We start from the raw sequence: 24570 nt of genomic DNA, 5'->3' as shown, positions 1-24570 counted from the left end.
TTGTCAGTACATGAGTTGAATTGGATAACAATGTTGCTGGGAAGTCTAACAAGTTCCACTATGGCAGATAGATGAAGATGTACAAGTAAGCAAGTAAATAGCTGAGGGGAGCCTTCCTGAAATAAACGGGCCACATTAGATGTACTGTAATTTATATGTTACACTATGATGCTAACCTCTATCACGATTACGTGCTGGGTTGAGGTTCCACTCCCCTCATCAACAGTGATTGGTTGGTCATCTCTCCATGTATTGTCTCTCGCTGGCTTCACAAAGCTCCTGTGGCCTCCAGTGAGATGTCCTTCACCTGAGAGAGTGGTTGTGGGTAAATAGGTGCTTAAGTTAGGTACTGTGTTGTCAATGCTCAACACTATATTGTAAAGTATTTGACATGGTGTAAAATTGGCAACGATATAAGGTAACACGTCACAAAACAATTCATAGATCGATTGATTATGTTCCATTCATCATATTGTTTTCAATGAGTAAGTGATCGGAAATGCAGGAAGTCGAGAATATGATATTGTGTCTTTGTGCAAGATTGCGAAGTAATCAGTGGAATTATTGAATACAATCCAAAAACTGATCAAGACCCAACTCTGGTTAACCATGCAGTGTGTGCTTAAGACATGCGCAGAAGGGAACGGGCCTTCTGCAAAATGTACCTCTTGCCATTCCTCTGTATCGGTCGAGGATCTTGACACTACTGGGACGACTGGCGAGGACGCGCTCTCGTATTGTCCTCTCTGCGCGCTCCCGTGCCACCTTAAGTTCCAGTAGCTGTAGTTTCCTCCGCAATGCCCTGTTTTCTTTCTGGCTTTGAGTTATTTCCAAACGAAACACTGCATGGTCGTCGTCTACGAGTTTACAGATCTCTGCCACGGCTGCATTCGCAAGCACCTCCATAACGGAGGCTATTTGAGTGTGAAAAACCATTACGTTACAGTTAGCCATTGTTAGCGGCTAGATAGCTAGCATTACCTAGATAACATCTATCAACCAAGTCCTGTCTTCAACGCGAATTAAACACTACCTGGGGTACGTATGTGATATTTTTTGTTCCAGGGTGTTAATAAACGTCTAAATAACAACAAAACGCTAACGTTGAAAATGTTCCTGGGCACGATTCACTTCCGTTTACTACTTCTTTGTGTGAATTTCCGGCAGACAAGACGATGTGTTGCCCATTGCTGCCTTTCACAGGTCGGAATGCGGATTGCGCATTTTGGTCACAAAAAAGTAAAATAGTAATGGACCAACCCTGTACACTATCCCCGAAAACCACCACCCATCCCACTACTTTGGCCCCAAGAGATCCTACATCAGTCCTGGGAGGATGGATCCCATTCTCTCAAAACTCCCTGTAGATCTTCTGCACTAAAATCTCTCACACCCTAATATTTCTCTGCTGCTGAAACTACCACATCAATCTTGTGTTATTTCTGCTCCATCAGTGCAGTTGATCACCATGGCTATAAACGCAATAAATCCAACCTTAGTAAAACTCCTCTCTGGATCTCTCTCTTCAGGCCTATTCACTGGGTGGCTCCCAGTCGAATCCCTCACCCTTGGGCTATTGAAGCGTTATGGGTTCTAGGTGCACAACGATTAGCAGCTCAGATCAGAAAGAAGGCAGAGCGCCCATTAAGCTTGAATAACTGGGCCAGCTTGGAGCATATGTGGTCATATTATTATAGGATGACTTGGGAGAATGATGATCCGCAATAGAGAGGTGGCACGTTTCACCAGCTCTGCTCTCCACATCACTCAAGTGTTGGCAGTCTGCGCTGGCCAAGTGATGGCTGCATTGGTCATGACGCAGACCCACCTCTGGCTCTCCATGACTTCCATCCAGGAGACAGAAAAGAGCCCTTTGCTCAATGCAGCCATCTCTGAAAAATGCCTCTTCGGAGACACCATGAGTAAGACAACGGGGCGTCTCGTGAAGTTAGGGTAGGAAAAGAAGCAGCTGCCTCTTTCCTGTGGTGCGTTGGCTCCCAAACAGCTGACCTCCACCTTCTTCATGCCGGCTGGGAGGAGCAGCTCGTGGCTGAAAGCTAGGCGAGCAGCTCCAGGAAACTCCTAGCCCCCCTGTGGAAGCCCAGTTGCCCCAACAGCAGCCTTTCTTGAAGCCTAGATGGGTGCCTGCACCAACCTGTCAGAACGCTCTCGGAAGCGCCACCGAACCTGATTGGCGGAGAAGTGACCTGAATAAAAACCTTTTAATAAAAGAGAGAAACAGACAACTTGTCTATTTCCCCGTTGTGGACAATCCTATGTATGATAAGGCTACTCAGGAAGAAAAAGCTCTTGTAACATAGTTTGCACTTAAATACCCTCTCCTTGGTATGAGTGGTCTGGTGCTCCGTCAAATAGTTTGCGCTAGCGAATCGGTTCCCACATGTAGGGCAAGCGTACGACTTGTCGCCATCCGTCCTAATGCTCGCCCTCCCACGTTGTGACCCAATGACACCAGAGGAGGTAGAAGCACGTGCCACCACCCTCAGGTGGTTAGTCTTTGAGCTCCCTCCTCAAGCCATTGTTTGGGTGTTGTTGGGATTGTGTGCTGTTTTATAGGCTAGGTACCTCTCGTGGTGAACGCCCATCCTGGCCTATCTGTATCGGTGGCGTAACCCTGAGGTAACTGAGTAAGGCTAGACCCAGGACCAGGCTTTCTATGAATCCAGTCACCAGGCATTAAATGATATCCTGAGGGAGAAGACAGACTTCCTGTTAGACTCCCACCAGGGGGGTCTCCCACCTCGCTCTGTGAAGGCTGAAGACCAGGGTGACCTACTCTCCATCTGCCCCAGGACCTGTTCATCCCTGCATTGAGACTGTGAAGATTAGGGTCTGGGCTGGCGACTGGATCTCTGACTGGAGGCTCTGTCTGACCACCAGGATTGAGGTTGTTCAGTCCACAGGTTCTGGTGGAGTCTCTGTCCCACGCGGTTGGGTCCTGGTTCCGACTCGGGAAGGAAAAGTGATGGCTACTGATCCATGGTTCTGATCCGGGGCTAATACTTTGGAAAAGGTTCATTACGTTAAAAAGGCTTCACTATTTTATGTCAAGTAAACATGAATTAAGGCACTATCTTATCTTACTATAAAACACCAGCATCAACCTATAGGGACATAGTTGTCACTCTTCATCAGTGAAGCATTTTTACAGACACCATCACACCAACCATCACCATATCATCTACTCTGTCTCATCATACTCATTCTTTCTTCAGTTCATCTCATCCAGTTCCCTTCTACATCCAAAACCAACAGAATTAACTACAAACAAACTAACTAGCACTGTTACATTTCACTATACATGGGCCATGTGCATTTTCTGCTGGTGTATCCTGAGATAGCTCCTTTCTGAGAACCTTTTCCCACATTGTGTACAGGCGAATGGCCTCTCTCCCGTGTGCATCTTCAGGTGCATCTTCAGCTGGTGCTTGTGGGAGAACCTCTTCTCACACTGGGGGCAGCTGTAGGGTTTCTCCCCTGTGTGGACCCTCTGGTGCCTCTTCAGCTTGGATGAGTGTGAGAAACTGGCCCGGCACAGGTGGCAGCCGAACGGTTTCTCCTCCATGTGCATCCTCTGGTGGATTTCCACCTGTTTGGGGAAACTGAAGGCTTTCCCACAGAATGAACACGGGAAGCGCTTCTCTTTGCCACCAGATCTACTGATAGCGTTACTACTACTGTCATTTGTCAATGGGCTGGTGTAGACATTTACTGTTAAGGCACTGGCATTGTCTGAGGTCTGGTTTAACAGGAGACTGTGAGGAGGATGAAGGCCAGGGAGTGTCTGTGTTGTGGCAGGGTCCATGTTCCAGTTGATAGATCCTATAGAAGGCAGGCTGAAGGCAGCACCTGTTAGGGGGTTAACCTGAGGCGCCATCAGTCTCTCTGAATCACAACTATAGGAGCAGGATGGAGCATCGCTAGCCGAGTCTGTCTCTGTTCGTTCCTGCTGCATACGAACCTGGCCTCCCTGTCCCCGCAGACCAAATCTACGCCTCGCACTGGTCTCAACCTTTCTCTTGTCATGGAGACTAAGTTCGTATGTTGTTTTGTGTTCCACTGTCTATTTCTGGTTGTGGTTAACAGTGTTCTTCCACAGCCCAGAGGTGAGGACGCTGTCCCATCCACTGACCTCCACTATTTTGTCTCTGGTCCTGGCCTGCTCAGTGATGTTGCCCTTGGCTGCACCGGTCTGGGTTTGGGAATCCAAGATGGCCACCCAGTCTCCTCTGTTAGCCTCCAGCCATCCACCTGCAGGAAGACTTTAGACTTTAAAAGCATGGCAGAGAAAACTCTACATATGTTTTTTTTGTAAATTAACTACTCAAGTTCAAACATTGTGTTTTTGTAAGTAAACATAAGTTGCTGTAGGCTATATGGATTTCTCCCTTACTTTGCTCCCCCATCTTTAGTCCACTCAGCAGATCAATGCTCTCTGGTCCATCTTCTATTGTCTCCTCTTTGACCAGCAGCAGATCAGGCTTCCCATCCTCCATGTCTACTGACTGTAAGAGATACAGAGTGAGAGGATGTTGGATCAAGAAATATGATATGAGCACCCTGCTATGGAGCATCTTCTGAGGGATTGCTATGAGTACTATGCACTATTTAATTGTTTGATAATTGAAAGGAATTGTCCCAAACTTAAGACAAAATTAATCCATATCTGGGCCCATATCCACAAAGAGTCTCAAGTCCCCACCTGTCTACATGGTCTTATGTATTGTTATCTGAAAGGGAAAACCGATCCTAGATCAGCACTCCTACTCTGAGAGGCTTTGTGTATACAGGCCCTGACCTAATACCATACAGACAGTAGTTCAGTGGGCTCACCTCAGTGAGACTGTAGGTGGTCCTGTGCTGCTCAGCTGGTTCCTCTGTGGATTCAGGAGGAGGTGTAGTCTGGTTGTCCTCCATGACCATGGTCCCCTCAGTGTTCCTCAGATCCTCCTCACACCCCTCCTCCTTCACCAGCAGCACCTCTGGACCATCCTCCTCCTGGAAGAGAGAGGTGATGCAGATTACACAGACATACACTCCCGCAGGTACGTACACACAGATAATAAACACACTTTCAACGTAGTGTTAACCTGTCCCCACTACGTTTGAGTCCTATACTGTAGTTACAAAATTACTTCATTGTTGTTAAGCACATCATGGTGGACATAAATATGTTGTGGGTAAAGATGTGTCAGCTACGGTAAGTCAAGTCATCATCAGACAAACCTGACTAAACTATTTTGACGTGTACAGTAGGTGTTTGTTAGTGTATGTGTAATTATATTTAAGTGTATATTGGTTATAAAGCGTGAGATCAAATGTGATGTATATTAAAGAGAGTTGATATATATTAAAGAGAGTCAATGAAAGTCTTAAAATGAAAAGTTCAATTTTGTGTTTATTAAACATGAACAAGTTTTAAATACACCATATGAAAACCACACAAACTGCATACATTTTCTCATTAAAAGTGTCTTGGCAAAAATTCAGTAGTGGAATGAAAGTAATGAAATACCATTTAAGACTTTTTAGACCTGTAAACATGTAAGACTTTTTAGACCTTATAAATCACACAATGTCTGGATGCTAAATTTTACCCAGGAATATTCAACACTAAAATATGTTACTCGTTTTTCCAAATGCATCTGTGGATCTTTTCTACTAACAACCAACGAAAATGAATCTTTCTCTTTAAATGCAGGGTTTGTCTAAACGTCAAAAGCGATCGAGTGGAATGTTTACTTTCTATGTTTTTGTGGAATGATTTTTCTGTTGGTGTATCCTGAGGTAGCTCCTTTCTGAGAACCTCTTCCTGCATTGTGTACAGGCGAACGGCCTCTCTCCCGTGTGGACCTTCAGGTGCATCTTCAGGTTGCCAGACTGGGCGAAACACATGTGACACTGGGGGCAGCTGTAGGGTTTCTCCCCTGTGTGGACCCTCTGGTGCCGCTTCAAGTTGCCAGCCTCAGCGAATCGCATGTGACACTGGGTACAGCTGAAGGGTTTCTCCCCTGTGTGGACCCTCTGGTGGATCTCCACCTTCTGGAGGCAGCTGAAGCCTTTGTTACAGAACATGCAGAGGAACCGTTTGACTTTACTACCGCCTGATGTTGGTCCCCCTCCCTGAGCCTTGGCCTTTTGAACCTTTGAGTTCAATACCTGATCGGAAGGCCCCATAGACGTGGACACTGGTTCGTGATCCCTGAGTGTGTGTAAAGGGGAGTGGGTCGTGACATCTGGATTTGTCTCTAAGCTTTCCCTGTAATCTAAGAAATCTCTGCCTTGTGAATGTCCTTCTCCTAAGTGAGTCTCATTCCATATCAGAGGAACACCGCCCTCAACTTTCACAGTCATCTCATCTATGGCAATAACCTCCTCTTTCTTATCTTGGCACCCTTCAGAGTATAGACTACTACTGTACTGGTTCCATTCCCCTCTAGACAGATCAGTCTGTGTCTCTAAACCCAAGGTCATTTTTCCAGGGTCCATCTCTGTAGCGTAAGAACAAGACGGATAATTGACAGTCTCTAACGCGTCAACTGAGTCCTGATGGGAATGAACCGTCCTCGGGCTACCATAAAGAAAATACTCTGAGCCGGGAGCAGGAGGACAGCCCAGTCTCTCTGGGTCTGATCTGTGGTCAGATCCTGTGTGTAAGAGCCTTCGTGATACAGTTAAAGTCTCGGTGTCTGTCTCTGACTTGAGGACGGCCTTCGGTGTTCCACTGACATCCATAACGCTGCGTCGGGTCCTGGGGTGGGGCGTGGTGGCGAGGTCGTCCATAGCTACAGGGGGTGCCATTCCAGCTGCTGCTCCAGTCTGGATGTCTCTGCTGTGTTGTGGGTCGTCTCCTTCAGTCCTCTCCTGCTTGACCAGAGACGATCCTCCAGGACCTGCAGCCTCTGCAGACTGACAAAAGAAGAGATTAGGTTATCGGTACATGAGTTTAATTGGATAACAATCAGGGAAGATAATAACAATGTCATCAGGAAGTCACACGAGCTCCCATATGGCAGATAAATAAGGATGACCATGTAAGCAAATGAATGGCTAAGGAGAGCCTTTCTGAAATAAACAAGCCACATTTGATGTACTTTCATTTTGAATGTTACACTATGACACTGACCTCTATCACGATAACATGCTGGGTTGAGGTTCCACTCCCCTCATCAACAGTGATTGGTTGGTCATCTCTCCACGCATTGTGTCCCACTGGCTTCACAATGCTCCTGTGGCCTACAGTGAAATGTCCTTCACCTAAGAGAGTGATTAGGGGAAAAGTGGTGGTTAAATTAGGTACTGCCAATGCTCAATGTATATTTTACAATATTGACACCTTCTACAATTGGCAAGGAAACACTTCTCAAATTCTTGAAATACCATTTATTGATCAATGTATTGTGTTCCATGCATCACATTATTTTCATTGAGTAGATAATAGGAAATTCAGTAAATCAATAATCTGGACCAAGACCCAATTCTGGTTAACACATCTGCAGAAGGTAACGGAGCTATTAAATGAACGGCGACAGGTCGCGCAGACTCAGCCTTGTGCAAAATGTATCTCTTGCCATTCCTCTGTATCGATCGACGACCTTGACACTACTGGGACGACTGGCGGGGACGCGCTCCCGTGCCACCTTCCAGTCCAGTAGCTGTAGTTTCCTCCGCAACCCCCTGTTTTCTTTCTGGCTTTGAGACATTTCCAAACGAAACACTTTATAGTCGTCGTCTACGAGTTTACAGATCTCTGCCACGGCTGCATTCGCTAGCACCTCCATAATGGAGGCTATTTGAGTGTGAAAAACCATACAGTTAGCCATTGTTAGCAACTAGCTAGCGTTACGTAGCTCTATCAACCAGGTCCTGTCTCCAGCGCGAATTAAAGACCACCTGCGATAAGTATATGATGCTGTGCAGTTAAAATAGTCATATTTTGAGTTCCATGATGTTAATAAACGTCTAAATAACAACAAACAACGCTAATGTAAAAATGGCAAATTACTGTTCACTTCCGTTTTCTACTTCTTCTTTGGTATCATGGTGTTTGTGCATGCCTCCACCTACTGTGTGATCGATCACGTTACATTTTGTGATACAAAAATAAAAAATGGGGAAAAGGGGAGGGGGGGAAAACACCAACTAACCCTACACATATATACCACTATTTTATTAAACAAATAAAAATCACCTCACAATTCCACTACTTTAATGGTTTGGGAGAATGGGACTCTCATTCAACAGACCTTGTAACTCTTCTCCAGTAAAACCTGGTAAACCCAAGTACTTAGCTGCTGCCACCACAACATATTTTCTGTGGTTTATGTTCCATTTCTGCGGTACAGTTGATAACCATGGCAATGAATGCTAAGAAGCCAACCTTACTGAAGCACAAATTCGTATCACTCTGTATTGGCCAAGGCCCTTGACCCATCATCCTCTGCTCTCCCTGGCAACCTCAACCTGTCTCTTGCACCGGGCACTTCTGATCCCCAGTAACATGGGCACCCCCACTTTTCAACCTACACATTCCTTTGTCCCTTGCCCTCCTGCACACATTTCACATTTTGGAATCTCACCCCTAAATACTGCTGCAACATGACCATAAGCTTGGCATCTGAAACACCTTAGTGGGTTCGGCGCAAAAGCTCTCACGGGATAACTGACATATCCCAACATGACTATCAGGAAAAGACTGCTTCAAAACTCAAAAAGGACAGACAGTTTCTCCTCAGTTTCACGACGCTCGCCAGAGGGAATCTTCAATTTTAGTTGCACCACCCCAGTAACCACTCCTTTCAAAGGCAAGTCACATGTCTTGTCCCTAGGCACGTAACACAAAGAAACACAGACAGAACAAACACAGAAAACCATCACAAGTCCATTTCGAGCTACCATCACCAATTTAACAGTTCCCAACTTATTTTTACCCAGCCTGAGACCACATATGGGTCAGCCAAAAGGCAGGGATCCACTTTCTCCAAAAATGTCACTCCCACTGGGCCCGAATCATCCTTTGCATGACCATCGGGGCGAGGCTTGGACTCGGAGGTCCTTCACCACACCTGCCACCAGAGGTAAGTCATCTTCACTCTTGTCAGGTTAAATTCCTGAGCCATCAGACAGCAGAATACGGTTTGTACTTGGCGACATTCTTCCTCAACACACATCTTCCCACTGCACTTCGCTCTTCTACTTATTCCTTGCAGTCCATAACCACGTCTCCCCGTTTACCACGCTCATGCCGCGCCATCATCCGCTGTACTGCTTGCAGCACACACACTGATGGCCTTTGTCCAATACCCACCTTCTGTTCCTTAGCCCAATCTATCTCTGGCCTCTCCATGCTTCCAAAACTTGCCACAGTTGTGTCAGGTTTCCTCCTGGGGTTAAAAAACCCCCAATGTAAATAGTAAATTCATACGTGGTATTGACAAACTTAATCCACACAACTAAAAATATTTAAAAAATGTACAATACCCCCAATTATTCTGTCCTTCAAAGCTCCATATCTCCCTTCCCAGGCTCTGGGTCCTGAGCGGGTGGTACGGCTCGTGACAATACTCCATGCAACTCCTCCGTTAAGAGGTCTTCCACACCCAGGAACCAAAAAACAAGTCTGTGTCATGTGAGAATGTGAGCATACCGCATACCTAGATGCTCAACTGAGGGACTTAGTAATACGTTTAAAAAACTCTTACCCCAGGACACTTCAAAGGATGATAATAAAATAATCAGCTAAAGAATCGTTCCCCTGCATACATCTCAAGTCACAATTTCTCCCTGTTGTGGACACTCCTATGTCTGATAAGGTAACTCAAAAAGGAGAAGCTCTTGTAACACAGCTTACACTTGAAGGGCCTCTCCTTGATGTGAACGGTCTGGTGCTTTGTCACAGTTCACCTTGGAAAAGGGCTTCCCACATGTGGGGCGGGTGTATAGCTTGTCTGCGTCCGTCCTAACCAGAGGTAGAAACAGGAGCCACCACACTAAGGTGGTTAGTCTTTTAGCTCCCTCCTCTTGCCATTGTTTGGGTGTGGTTGGGATTGTGTGCTGTGTTATAGGCTAGGTACCTCTTGTGGTGAACACCCATCCAAACCTTGTCTGTATTGGTGGGGTAACCATGAGGTAACCGAGGAAGGATAGACCCAGGTCCAGGCCTTCTATGAACCCAGTCACCAGGCATTAGACAAGATCCTGAAGGAGAAGACAGACTTGCTGAAAGACTCCCACCAGGGTAGTCTCCCACCACTCTGTGTGAAGTCTGAAGCCCAGGGTGACCTGCTCTGTTTATCATGGATGCTGTGGTGTTTGTTTGTTCGTATCATAGGAACAGGAGGGTCTATTTCTAGCAAACTGTTACTGTAGGACCTAAGCCTTCAGAGGGACCAAAAATCTACCAATAGCCTACATGGTATCTTCTGTAGTCGGACGATTCAAGTTATAGCGAAGGAAGAGCAATGCATTTGTGACATTATGAATGAATCAAACAGCTCCTGGTCTCTCTTCGGGCTGCCGCTTACACAGAACCAGCAGACACAAATGTAACACATCAGAAAATAATGCGACCAGCAAAACAAAAACCACTGTTTACACAACCTACTGTAGCCTAACACCACTATCACACCATCACCAACAGCGACAACAATAGTGACACATCAAAGGTGACAGGCTCGTGGTGCTGAAAGGACAGCGACCATAATACATGCACACTCCATGGCTAAAAGAGAGCGCGGTTTTGGTCAAACGCATAGATACGTCAGATAAACAGCATCAAATAGTGTTAAAGAATAAGCAGCCATTAATTAACAAAAACATTCAAATCGATCTATATATTCTCTCTTGAAGGCTTAGAAAGCCCTCAAGGTTCCCAGGGTGACATGCTCTGCTTATCATGGACACTGTGGTGTTTGTATCATATGAACAGGAGGGTCTATCTCTTTCAGCCCCAGGCTCTGCTCCATCTCTGCACTGAGACTGTAAAGAGAAGGGTCTGGGCTGCAGACTGGATCCCTGGCTGGAGCCTCGGTCTCTCTGATGACCACCAGGACTGAGTATGTTCAGTCTACCTGTCCACTGGTTGTGCTCTGTGTGGTGGTGGAGACTCTGTATCTCGCAGTTCGGTCCTGGTTCCGACTCGGGAAGGAACAGCGATGACTCCTGATCCGGGGACAGGTTTTGTGATCAGCCGCTTCAGAGATCCTGTCACTGCCCTAAAACAAATTGTACAGAAGAGCATATAAAGGTTTTTAAGTCTTTGCTGAACAAGACATATATAAAATGTTAACCACAGTAAGGCCCATCTCTAACAATGTGAATCAAGTACCTAACAATATGGAGTCATTGGAGTTTATTATAAAAATTGTCCATATGTGTTGATTCAAGAATTAAGTATAATGTTTTGGTTTGACTGAGATGAGGGAAACTCAGTCCCTGCAATGATACAAAAATAACCAAGTCAGGCAGCACAGTCAATTTTGTATTTAATTTGAAAAAAAGGGTCATACATTCACATAGTAACCTGGTGTACAATACTTTTATTGTACAAAACAATACATGACAAGTAGAATAACTTTTCTCAGCATAGTAACACTTGACCTTTTCTGTAAATCTCGCTTTGATCAAAAACATTTTAGAATAGTTTTTGAAAAGATTCAACATTACATTACACACATCTTCACTACTTTATGTCAAGTAAACATGAATTAAGGCACTATCATTTCCTCATAAAACACCAGCATCACACACCATAAGGTTGTCACTCTTCATCGGTGAAGCATTTTTACAGACACCATCACCCCAACCATCACCATATCACCTACTCTGCCTCATCCTACTCATTCTTTCCTCAGTTCACCTCATCCAGTTCCATACTACAACCCAAACCAACAGAATTAACTAAACAAACTAAATAGCACTACAGTGCCTTCAGAAAGTATTCACACCCCTTGAATCTTTCCACATTGTTGTGTTACAAAGTGGGATTAAAATGGATTTGTCATTTTTTGTCAATGATTTACAAAAAATATATTGAAAACACTAATATACTGTTTCTACATTATATAAGTATTCAACCCCCCGAGTCGATACCTGTTAGAATCACGTTTGGCAGCGATTACAGCTGTGAGTTTTTCTGAGTAAGTCTAAGAGCTTTCCACACCTGGACTGTGCAACATTTGTCCATTATTTAAAAAAATAATAATCTTCAAGCTGTCTCAAATTGGTTGTTGATCATTGCTAGACAACCATTTTCAGGTCTTGCCATAGATTTAAGCAGATAAGTCAAAACTGTAACTCGGCCACTCAGGAACATTCATTGTCTTCTTGGCAAGCAACTACAGTGTAGATTTGGCCTTATATATTTTGGGTTATTGTCCTGCTGAAAGGTGAATTCATCTCCCAGTGTCTCGCGGAAAGCAGACTGAACCAGGTTTTCTAGGATTTTGCCTGTGCTTAGCTCCATTCCTTTTCTTTTTTATCCTGAAAAATTCCCCGTTCCTTAACAATTACAAGCATACCCATAACATGATGTAGCCAGAATGATGCTTGAAAATATAGAGTTGTACTCAGTAATGTGTTTTATTGGATTTGCCCCAAACATAACTTTTTGTCCAGAAAAACTAAGTGTTAATTGCTTTGTCAAGTTTTTTGCAAACAGGATGTATGTTTTGGAATGTTTAGGCTTCCTTCTTTTAACTCTATCAATTAGGTTAGCATTGTGGAGTAACTACAATGCTGTTGATCCATTCTCAGTTTTATCATATCACATTCATTAAACTCTGTAACTATTTTAAAGTCACCATTGGCCCCATGGTGAAATCCCTGAGTGGTTTCCTTCCTCTCTGGCAACTAAGTTAGGAAGGACGCCTGTATCTTTGTAGTAACTGGGTGTATTGATACATCATCCAAAGTGTAAATAATAACTTAACAATGCTCAAAGAGATATTCAATGTCTTCTTTTTTTATTTGTACCCATAAACCAATAGGTATGGTTCTTTGCGAGGCATTGGAAAACCTCCCTGGTCTTTGTGGTTGAAACTGTGTTTGAAATTCATTGCTCGATTGGAGGACCTTAAATATAATTGTATGTGTGGGGTACAGAGATGAGGTAGTCATAAAAATGTTTTATGTTAAACCCTATCTTTGCACACAGTGTGAGTCCATGCAATTTATGAGACTTGTTAAGCACATTTGTACTCCTGACCTTATTTAGGCTTGCCATAACAAAAGGGGTTGAACACTTACTCAAGAGATTTCAGCTTTTCATTAATTTTTTTTTGCAAACATTTCTAAAAAAATAATTACACTTTGAAATGATGGGATATTGTGTGTAGGCCAGTGACCAAAACAACATTTAATAAATTATAAATTCAGGCTGTAACACAACAAAAATTGAAAATAAATCTAGGAAAACCTTCTGAAGGCAGTGTACATATTTGACTATACAAGCTCTGTGTGCATTTTCTGTTGGTGTATCCTCAGGTAGCTCCTCTCTGAGAACATCTTCTCGCAGTGCGTACAGGTGAACGCCATCTATCCTGTGTGGACCTTCAGGTGCATCTTCATATTGTGCTGGCGGGAGAACCTCTTCTCACACTGGGGGCAGCTGTACGGTTTCTCACCTGTGTGGACCCTCAGGTGCCTCTTTAGGTTGGACGAGTCAGAAAAACTGGCCCGGCACAGGTGGCAGCCAAAAGATTTCTCCCCTGTGTACATCTTCTGGTGGAGCTCCACCTGTTGGGGGAAACTGAAGGCTTTCCCACAGAATGAACACAGGAAGCACTTCTCTTAGGCGCCTACACCTTTACTGATTCCATCTCTATTACCATCATTTGTAAATGGGCTTGCGTAGCCATTTAGTGTTTTGGCATTATCTGAGCTATGGTTTAACATTAGGAGAGTGTGAGGAGGACGAAGGCCAGGAAGTGTCTGTGTTGTCGCAGGGTCCATGTTCCAGTTGATAGATCCTATAGAAGGCAGGCTGAAGGCAGCACCTGTTAGGGGGTTAACCTGAGGCGCCATCAGTCTCTGAATCACAACTATAGGAGCAGGACGGAGCATCGCTAGCCGAGTCAGTGCCTGGTCTCTCCCCCTGCATACGGACACCTCCCTGTCCCCGAAGATCAAATCTACTCCTCGTCCTGGTCTCAGCCAGTCTGTTGTCATGGAGACTAAGTTCGGTTGTTGTTTTGTGTTCGACTGTCTGTTTCTGGTTGTGGTTAACAGTGTTGTTCCCCAGTTCAGAGTTGAAGATGCTGTCCCATCCACTGACCTCCACTATGTCGCCTCTGATCCTGGCCTGCTCAGTGATATTATCCACTGGACCCTTGGCACCACTCTGGGTCTGGGAACCCAAGATGGCCGCCCAGTCTCCTCTGTTAGCCTCCAGCCAACCACCTGCAGGAAGCATTTAGAAAACATGGCAGAGAAAACTTTACATGTGGAGTTTGTTTGTTAGTTACCTGGGCCCGGTTTCCCAAAAGCATCTTAAGGCTACGTTCATCGTTAGAACCGTCGTAAGAGCATCGTTAATCTGTTTCCCAAAACCATCATTACTAAAGTTGCTCTTAAAAAAAAACTCGTTATTTAACGACTGCCTCAGACCACTTGTAGAACAGCTAAGTATGTCGTTAGATGCTTTTTTGCCCATCCGCATCACTTTATACACAAAATCAAAATTTTTATCGGTCTTTCTGTGACAGCCGACAACTTCAGAACGAATGTGACAGTGACTACAAAAGTACAAATACAAAGTTGCTCATTTCTTTGCGTAACAAGCGACGGATATAAAGATGCTTCAAATGAAAACCCAGATGACTGTATTAAAAGAAATACAGTAAGCCTATAGGCTACATATACCTATATTTTGAATGTTAATTCAATTCAGTTTTATTTAGCTATTTGTATGCTACTGTCTGTAATTTTTGCCTCAATATATTTCATGATGTGTAACATGTGCGCAATGATGTTCCAAATCTTGATCTAGTGCATTATTATTGGGTGAGCTTTAGAATAAGCCACCTCAATATTTGTAGCCATAGGTGACAATATCTCTAGGAGCTGATCCGTGATCAGTATTGTGGAACAACTGCTTTGCTTTATCTTGGCCAGGTCGCAGTCGTAAATTAGAACTTGTTCTCAACTGGCCTACCTGGTTAAATAAAGGTTACATTTTATTTATTTTTTAAATCAGAAGATGCCACATAGCAGGGGGCTCATATCAGATTTCTTGATCCAACATCCTCTCACTCTGTATCTCTTACAGTCAGTAGACATGGAGGATGGGAAGCCTGATCTGCTGCTAGTCAAAGAGGAGACAATAGAAGATGGACCAGAGAGCATTGATCTGCTGAGTGGACTAAAGATGGGGGAGCAAGGTAAGGGAGACATACATATTGCCTACATACAGTAATAGATCTTCAGTGGGAATAGTAATACATATAGCCTACATACAGTAATAGATCTTCAATGGGAATAGTGATGCATCTGGCTATTATTTTATTTTTGTCTTTCATAAAATGAAGTTAATACAACATATTTACATATAAAAACACAATGTATGAACATGACCAGGATTTCCCTATAGGGATAGAACTTAGGCTTACAAGTTTTTTTTACCAATGCATCTTTCTTACAATAGTCTAAGATGTAACGTGCGTTTCCCCAAAACCCTGCACAGAGAGAACGTTCGCTAAATGCATTGTTCAGGCATGTGTCGATACTGATAGGATCGAAAGAAACGCAGTGCTGCTGTCAGATCAGCGTTCTCCCTTTCCAATCTTACCTTAACATTTGAATAATTGTTTTATTTCACCATTATTTAAATAGGCACGTCAGTTAAGAACAAATTCTTATTTACAATGACGGCCTAGGAACAGTGGGTTAACTGCCTTGTTCAGGGGCAGAACGACAGATTTTTACCTTGTCAGCTCAGGGATTCTATCTAGCAACCTTTCGGTTACTGTCCCAACGCTCTAACCACTAGGCTACCTGCCGCCCCAATTGGGGATTGAGGGATTGGTATGAGTAATTGGGCATTGAGGGATTGGTATGAGTAATAAACTATCATGTTAGTTGATTTGATACTATACAAAAATATAAAACGCAACATGCAACAATTTCAAAGATTTTACGGAGTGACAGTTCTTATAAGGAAATCTGTCAATTGAAATACATTCAGTAGGCCCTAATCTATGGATTTCACATGACTGGGAATACAGATATGCATATGTTGGTCACAGATACCTTAAAAAAAAGGTAGGGGCATGGATCAGAAAACCAGTCAGTATCTGGTGTGACCACCATTTGCCTCGTGCAGCGCGATCTCTTTTGCATAAACTTGATCAGGCTGTTGATTGTGGCCTGTGGAATGTTGTCCCATTCCCCTTCAATGGCTGTGTAAAGTTGCTGGATATTGGTGGGAACTGGAACACTGTCGTACAAGTCGATCCAGAGCATCCCAAACATGCTCAATGGGTGACATGTCTGGTGAGTATGCGGGCCATGGAAGAACTGGGAAATGTTCAGCTTCCAGGAATTGTGTACAGATCCTTGCGACATGGGGCAGTGCATTATCATTCTGAAACATGAGGTGATGGAGGAAAGATAAATTGCAAGACAATGGGCCTTAGGATCTTGTCACGGCATCTTTGTGCATTCAAATTGCCATTGATAAAATGCAATTGTGTTCGTTGTCTGTAGCTTATGCTTTCCCTTAGCATAACCCCATCGCCATCATGAGGCACTCCGTTCAGAACGTTGACATCAGCAAACCGCTTGCCCACACAACACCATTCATGCTGTCTGCCATCTGCCCAGTACAGTTTAAACCGGGATTCATGCATGAAGAGCACTCTTCTTCAGTGTGCCAGTGTCCATCAAAGGTGAGCATTTGCCCACTGAAGTTGTTTCTGACACCAAACTGCAGTCAGGTCTTCCCTGAGAAAGTTTCTGACAATTTTTGCAGAAACACTGATGCAAACCCACAGTTTCATCAGCTGTCCAGGTGGCTGGTCTTAGATGATCCCTCAGGTGAAGAAGCTGGATGTGGAAGTCCTGGGCTGGCATGGTTACACATGGTCTGCAGTTGTGAGGCCGGTTGGACGTAGTGCCAAATTTTCTAAAATGAACATTCAATTCTCTGGCAACAGCTTTGATGGACATTCCTGCAATCACATTTTAGAGTGGCCTTTTATTGTCCCCAGCACAAGGTGCACCTGTGTAATGATCATGCCGTTTAATCATCTTCTTGCTATGACACACCTGTCAGGTGGATGGATTATCTTGGCAACGGAGAAATGCTCACCAACAGGAATGTAAATAAATATATGCACCGCATTTGAGAGAATACATTTTTTTGGAAGATTTCTGTAATCTTATTTCAGCTCGAAGTTTACCTAGTTCCCCAGTTGAGTGTTTGTAAATAGCACAACAGGAGAAAGCGGGAGCAGGTAAGTCCAGTTGTGTTTTGACAGGGGTCGCGTTTTATATTGAAAGTCAACAGTGCGTTTTTGCTTCAATAGAGTGATCAGGGACGTGCAACTAGAGTTTTCCTTCACTGAAAATATATTAGTGCAACACAAAATAGCTTAATTTTCATCGGATGACAACAGAAGTGCAACGCTATTTGGCTGGCAGCCACACAAGTAAACGAGGTTACAATGAGAAAGCAAGGTCTTTTTTTCAAAAACAACGGATGGCCATCATCTTTCTAATGTTTAGGCCTATCATACAAAGAATGTAGCCAGTTACATTTCCTAATGTTTTGCTTAAAGTTAGTCTTGCATTTTACCGGAGAAAGATAGGCTGGCTAAACCAAGAAATGTACCTGAGAAAAAAAAACTACACATCAGTCGGAGTACTGTCTGCTGAATGCCTGTTCGTGAATTCTCATTCGAGAGGTGCAACTGAAGTACAAAATTGCTGATGCCAAGCAGAAATTACAATAACAAGCATTTTAGATCTGCGTTTACAAAACGCAGCAAGATATCTGCGGTTTTCTTCCTGCATAAAAAACACTGAATTATGCGTTAGCACGACCCCTAGTTTAACTTGCTAAGTAAGTGTCTGCAATAACACAATATGATGCCCCAACACCTTATCTTTCTGCCATGTTTGACAAGTCAAAGCCATTTCGATTAGTTATTTGTACAGCTGCCACTTACCTTGATTTCCTTGCATTTCTCTTCTCAGAGCAGGCAGGCCCATCGCCCTAGCGACTCCAGCTGTAGACATGCTGCTTGAGAGCCAGTCAGTACTGCATGTATCAAAACTTTGTTCATTTGCATAATGTCTCTCATTCGCTTGTAAATGTCCAAACTCAACAAAATGACATTCGGAAGTTCCTACCTATATTATGTTTAACTTTATCACCTGTCTTTGCGATTAGTCTTTTTTTAAAGTTTGCGCTTGTTAGCATATTTAGCTAGCAGCCTCCATGGAAATTCGCTATTAATTGTGACAATTTTGTTAGCATTCTAGTAAGAGAGAAGGACAGTATGACGATATGAAAATCTGGATACCGCCCAACCCTATTTAAGTGTAGAGAATCATTGTACCATCTAAACTACTGTGAAATATCTGGTCAATACCCCAAAAATATTTTCTGCTGTTTGAAGCTGGTATGCAAAACCATAAGAACGCTAAGCAGAGAAATGGCGAACATAGAACATATCTAGTGCTTCTTAGACTTGCTTTCAATGAGAATGACAGATATATAACTGACATTTAAGTGAATTTGGTGGGGTCGCCCAAAAAATGTACATAGGCAGCATTGATGGTTTGATAATGATGGACTTTCAACATGGTGTGTTTACCTATCCCCACTGTAGTTAAAGAATGACTTCATTGTTGTTAAACCCATCATGGTGTACATAAATATGACGTGGGTAAAAAACAAGTCAGCTATGATAAATCAAAAAATCTTCATGAGACAAACCTGACTAAACAACTTGTGTACAGTAGGTGTTTGTGTGGGTATGTGTAGGTATATTTAGTAAGTGTATATTGGTTATAAAGTGCTGTAGTGTGTATGCAGAATAGGATGAGATGTATACTAAAGCGAGTTTCACTGAAAGTCTTAGAATGAAAAGTCCCATTTTGTGTTTATTAACCCTTTCCCCTCAGCCCGTTATTCCGTATACGGGTTGAAAATACAAGATTGTCATTGATAAGCGCCTAAATTGGAATGCTGTGGCTGTACAGAAACATGCTATACATGACGTCAGAGCTCCGCTTCCCATCACTGTATGGGATTTGACTGACATCCGTTAAAAACCTGAGCACTGCGCAACAAGATGTCCCCATCCCTCCTGTTAATTGGGCTACTTTAGCACATTTGTTGTCTGAGTGAGGAGAATGCTGGAAATTGAGTCAATGTGTTCAGAAAGATGAGACGTTGAGGATTATAATAAATACCACTGTCATACAAGCAAACCACACACCTGTGAGTCCAAATGTGCACTTCACATTTCCATATTTGAAAACTCATGTAATTTACAGTATCAACATTTATGATCGCTATGTTTGATCCACAGTTACAAAGATGACATGCGTTATACCCTGGGTTGTCCTGAACACAATGAGCCTGTTTGTCGTACTGTGAAGAATCTTAGCCGCGCAACACGCACTTGAATGCACTCATGACTCCATTCTATGTGCACCAAAATTACAATCTGTTTGTCTGAAGTGCCTTTTGAAAGCCTAACACTGTATTAGCTAGTCATGTCGGCAATAGACTAAGGTGTCAAATGAGGGTACTTCGTGACCTTGGGAGTATAAGGTTCTATCTGCGCAACGCATAGTTTTGAGATGGTGAGCATCAAAGTTCACATACCAGATCTGAGAACTGTTTTGTAATGAATTCTGATTTCATAACCCAATAAGGTCCTCACTTTAACTTCATCGGGGTAGGGGGCAGTATTTTGATGTCCGGATGAAGAAGGTGCCCAGAGTAAACTGCCTGCTACTCAGGCCCAGAAGCTAATATATGCATATTATTAGTAGATTTGGATAGAAAACACAGTTTCTAAAACTGTTTGAATGATGTCTGTGAGTATAACAGAACTCATATGACAGGCAAAAACCTGAGAAACAAATCCAACCAGGAAGTGTGGAAATCTGAGGTTTGTAGTTTTAAGTGATTGCCTATCTAATATACAGTGTCTGTGGGGTCATTTTGCACTTGCTAAGGCTTCCACTAGATGTCAACAGTCTTTAGAACGTTGTTTCATGCTTCTACTGTGAATGGGGAGAGAATAAGGGCATATGGAGTCAGATGACTGAGAAAATGACATGAGCTCAATCACGTGCGACCCGTGAGAGTTAGGTGTGTTCCTTTTCATTTCTGAAGACAAAAGAATCGTCCGGTTGGAATATTATGTAAGATTTATGATAAAAACATCCTAAAGATTGATTCTATACATCGTTTGACATGTTTCTACGAACTGTAATGACTTTTCGTCTGAACTTACTGCGCGAGCACAGTGCATTTGGATTACTCGACTGAACGTGCGAACAAAAAGGAGGTTGGACATAAATATGGGCTTTATCGAAACAAAACAAACATTTATTGTGGAACTGGGATTACTGGGAGTGCATTCCGATGAAGATCAAAGGTAAGTGAATATTTATAATGCTATTATCTTTTGTTGGCTCCGCAATATGGCGGGTTTCTATATTGCTTGTTGCTGAGCGCTGTACTCAGATTATTGCAAAGTGTGCTTTCGCCGAAAAGCTTTTTTGAAATCTGACACAGTGGTTGCATTAAGGAGAAGTTTATCTATAATTCTGTGCAAAACACTTGTATCTTTTATCAAAGTTTGAGTATTTCTGTAAATTGATGTGCTCATTCACCGGACGTTTGAGGCAAAACATTTCTGAACATTACACACCAATGTAAAATGGGGTTTTTGGATATAAATATGAACTTTATCGAGCAAAACATACATGTATTGTGTAACATGAAGTCCTATGAGTGCCAGCTGATGAAGATCGTCAAAGGTTAGTGATTCATTTTAGCTGTATTTCTGGTTTTTGTGACGCCTCTCCTTGTTTGGAAAATGGCTGTGTGGTTTTTCTTGTCTAGGTGCTGTCCTAACATAATCGAATGCTATGCTTTCGCCGTAAAGCCTTTTTGAAATCGGACAATGTGGTTGGATTAACAAGAAGATTATCTTTTAAAATGGTGTAAAATACTTGTATGTGTGAGAAATTTGAATTATGAGATTTGTTGTTTTGAATTTGGCGCTCTGCTATTTCACTGGCTGTTGGTGAGGTGGGACGCTACCGTCCCACATACCCCAGAGAGGTTTTAAAAGTACCTGAAGTGCAGAGTATAAAAATCTAGAGACATTTGCAAAACAATATATATATACATTTTTGGGGCAGTGCATTCACAGATGGAACCTTATGGCTCTGAAATGTCAATCTGGGTTCAGCCATACAGTTATATCTGGCATAGACTGTTACTATTATTTAAATTGAAAAGTACAGACATTTAATGAGTACATTTAAGAGAATATCCTTCCTTCCTTTCTAATCACATCAAATATATTAATTCATGTTCACACATTTGTTAAAGCGAGAGTTTACTAAAGTGACAAATACACCATATCCTATGGAGAATGAGGAACAGCTAAAGATTAGCTCTGAATGAATAAACTGATGTTTTTTGGTCTCTGACACCCCCAGTCAATAAACTACTTGCTAGTTATCAATAACATTTAAGTTTGTCTTTTGTGAAATACCCCTTCCATGGAGGTTTTTGTATCGAAAAACAGCAATGCCTCTCTAATGGGCCTTAAACATGCTCTAAGGCACCCATATTTATTTGTAAAGAGCTTAAATAATGACCATTCTTCTGAAAAAGCCTAAGTAAGTAATTCCAAAAGAGGACCAGAACCTATATGAATAATCAAGGACTTGGCCCTATAAGAGCATTTTTCAAGTACCAGATCTCAGAACTGTTTTGTGGTGTCATTCATCATACATACAATCATTTTTTTATTGACAACACATCATTGTGTGATTGGATTGCAGATAGAACCTTATAGCACCAAGTACAAAGGTGTTTACGCAGATAACATTTAAAAAAAATCTGACATCACACGTGAAAGAGCACCTAAAGAGCAACTATGTGAATAACACATTTGACCAAAATGTGAGAACCTTATACAGTTGAAATCAGAAGTTTACATACACTTAAGTTGGAGTCATTAAAACTTGTTTTTCAACCACTCCACACATTTCTTGTTAACAAACTACAGTTTTGGCAAGTCGGTTAGGACATCTACTTTGCGCATCACACAAGTAATTTTTCAACAATTGTTTAAAGACAGATTAATTCCAGTGGGTCAGAAGTTTACATACACTAAGTTGACTGTGCCTTTAAACAGCTTGGAAAATTCCAGAAGATTGTCATGGCTTTAGAAGCTTCTGATAGGCTAATTGGCATCATTTGAGTCAATTGGAGGTGTACCTGTGGATGTATTTCAAGGCCCACCTTCAAACTCAGTGCCTCTTTACTTGACATCATGGGAAAATCAAAAGAAATCAGCCAAGACCTCAGAAAAAAAGTGTAGTCCTCCACAAGTCTGGTTCATCCTTTGGAGCAATTTCCAAACGCCTGAAGGTACCACATTCATCTGTACAAACAATAGTACGCAAGAATAAACATCATAGGACCATGCAGCCGTCATACCGCACAGGAAGGAGATGTGGTCTGTCTTCTAGAGATGAACGTACCTTGGTGCGAAAAGTGCAAATCAATCCCAGAGCAAAGGACCTTGTGAAGATTCTGGAGGAAACAGATACAAAAGTATCTATATCCACAGTAAAACGAGTCCTATATCGACATAACCTGAAAGGCCGCTAAGCAAGGAAGTAGCCACTGCTCCAAAACCGCCATAAAAAAGCCAAACTACGGTTTGCAACTGCACATGGGGGACAACGATCGTACTTTTTGGAGAAATGCCCTCTGGTCTGATGAAACAAAAATAGAACTGTTTGGCCATAATGACCATCGTTATGTTTGGAGGAAAAAGGGGGAGGCTTGCAAGCCGAAGAGTACAGGTGTGGCAGCATCATGTTGTGGGGGTGCTTTGCTGCAGGAAAGACTGGTGCACTTCACAAAATAGATGGCATCATGAGGGAAATTATGTGGATATTGAAGCAACATCAAGACATCAGTCAGGAAGTTCAAGCTTGGTCTCAAATGGGTCTTCCAAAATGGACAATGACCCCAAGCATACTTCCAAAGTTGTGGCAAAATGGCTTAAGGACAGCAAAGTCAAGGAATTGGAGTGGCCATCAAAGCCTTGACTTCAATCCTATAGAAAATTTGTGGGCGGAACTGAAAAAGCGCGTGCGAACAAGGAGGCCTACAAACCTGACTCAGTTACACCAGCTCTGTCCGGAGGAATGGGCCAAAATTCACCCAACTTATTGTGGGAAGCTTGTGGAAGGCTACCCAAAATGTTTGACCTAAGTTAAACAATTTAAAGGCAAGGCTACCAATACTAATTGAATGTATGTAAACTTCTGACCCACTGGGAATGTGATGAAATACCGTAATTTCCGGACTATAAGCCGCAACTTTTTTCCCACGCTTTGAACCTCGCGGCTTAAAACAGTGGCGCGGCTAATATACGGATTTTTCCCGCTTTCTGTGATGTGCTCAGTTTTTTGGCGGCATGAAGCTTTCATTAGACCAATGAAATTGCCGAACGGGTTAAGGTCAAACAACTTTTTTGTTTACTGTTTAGATTAAATCGAGCGCTCTCAAACTTCCCATCATTCTGATTACGGTAGTCATTTTGTCACCCTCATCATGGCAAAGACACAGAGAAATGCATATGATGCAGCTTTCAAGTTGAAGGCGATTGATCTGGCTGTTGGAAAAGGAAATAGAGCGGCTGCACGGGAGCTTGGTCTTAATGAGTCGATGATAAGACGTTGGAAACAGCAGCGTGAGGAATTGACTCCGTGCAAAAAGACAACTAAAGCTTACTGCCAATTTTTTATTTTTTTGTTACAAGCCGTGTTTCGTTAAAGCCTGTGTAAAGTTAATTTATTTCAATGTACCGGTAGGCACCTGCGGCTTATAGACATGTGCGGCTTATTTATGTTCAAAATAATACTTTTTTTTTTAATTCAGTGGGTGCGGCTTATATTCAGGTGCGCTCAATAGTCCGGAAATTACGGTAACTAAAAGCTGAAAAATCACTCTACTATTATTCTGACATTTCACATTCTTGAAATGAAGTGGTGATCCTAACTGACCTAAAACAGGGAATTTTTACTAGGATTAAATGTCAGGAATTGTGAAAAACTGTGTTTAAATGTATTTGGCTAAGGTGTATGTAAACTTCCGACTTCAAATGTTGTCCCATGGTCTCGATTTTGTGTGATGGTGGGGACGCAGGGCTGTGTTCCAAACAACAAACTGCAAGTGTGCTTGCTTCAGTTCCTCAATGGCATGGCTAGCAGAGCTACCTTATAGTAGAAGGCTCTTTCCTTGAGTCATAAAAGTGCATTGAAATGACTTAGGAA

General features: G+C 42.7%; 3 protein-coding genes across 4 annotated transcripts in view; all 3 read right to left on the bottom strand.

Moving 5' to 3' along the window:
* LOC106602437 (oocyte zinc finger protein XlCOF29-like) overlaps positions 1–24570 on the bottom strand; it is a 395249-nt gene that overhangs the window by 1948 nt on the left and 368731 nt on the right. Inside the window, exons 2-3 of one of the 2 annotated variants that reach the window (XM_045717585.1) lie at positions 666–765; positions 177–307 (exon numbers count right to left, since the gene is read on the bottom strand). In XM_045717585.1, the coding sequence (XP_045573541.1) occupies positions 177–307; positions 666–765 (231 nt within the window). Of the gene's footprint in view, positions 1–176; positions 308–665; positions 1148–24570 lie in introns of those variants that run through there. The other variant, XM_045717584.1, reaches the window with a different exon arrangement.
* LOC123742531 (gastrula zinc finger protein XlCGF49.1-like) lies at positions 3317–4074 on the bottom strand. The gene has a single exon (XM_045717595.1). The coding sequence runs from the start codon at positions 3974–3976 to the stop codon at positions 3317–3319; it is 660 nt and encodes a 219-aa protein (XP_045573551.1). The 5' UTR covers positions 3977–4074.
* On the bottom strand, positions 5400–8075 carry LOC106602419 (zinc finger protein with KRAB and SCAN domains 3-like). Its single transcript, XM_014195042.2, has 3 exons — positions 7598–8075; positions 7148–7278; positions 5400–6930 (listed from the first exon to the last, which is right to left on the bottom strand). Exons 1-3 carry the CDS (start codon positions 7842–7844, stop codon positions 5767–5769), a joined length of 1542 nt encoding a protein of 513 aa, XP_014050517.2. The 5' UTR covers positions 7845–8075; the 3' UTR covers positions 5400–5766.

The sequence above is a fragment of the Salmo salar genome, chromosome ssa04, assembly GCF_905237065.1.
Source record: "Salmo salar chromosome ssa04, Ssal_v3.1, whole genome shotgun sequence".
Taxonomy (NCBI): domain Eukaryota; kingdom Metazoa; phylum Chordata; class Actinopteri; order Salmoniformes; family Salmonidae; genus Salmo; species Salmo salar.
Note: the sequence above shows the minus strand (reverse complement) of the source record. Positions and strands in the feature narration are given on the sequence as shown.

Excerpts from the sequence above, each read along its gene's own strand:
- LOC106602419 (XM_014195042.2), bottom strand. The coding sequence starts at position 7,844 with ATGGCTAACTGTATGGTTTTTCACACTCAAATAGCCTCCATTATGGAG. Across the intron at positions 7,279-7,597 it reads GGTCGTCGATCGATACAGAG|GTGAAGGACATTTCACTGTA; the intron begins GAATGGCAAGAG and ends TCACTCTCTTAG. Across the intron at positions 6,931-7,147 it reads AGCATGTTATCGTGATAGAG|TCTGCAGAGGCTGCAGGTCC; the intron begins GTCAGTGTCATA and ends TTCTTTTGTCAG.
- LOC123742531 (XM_045717595.1), bottom strand. The coding sequence starts at position 3,976 with ATGCAGCAGGAACGAACAGAGACAGACTCGGCTAGCGATGCTCCATCC.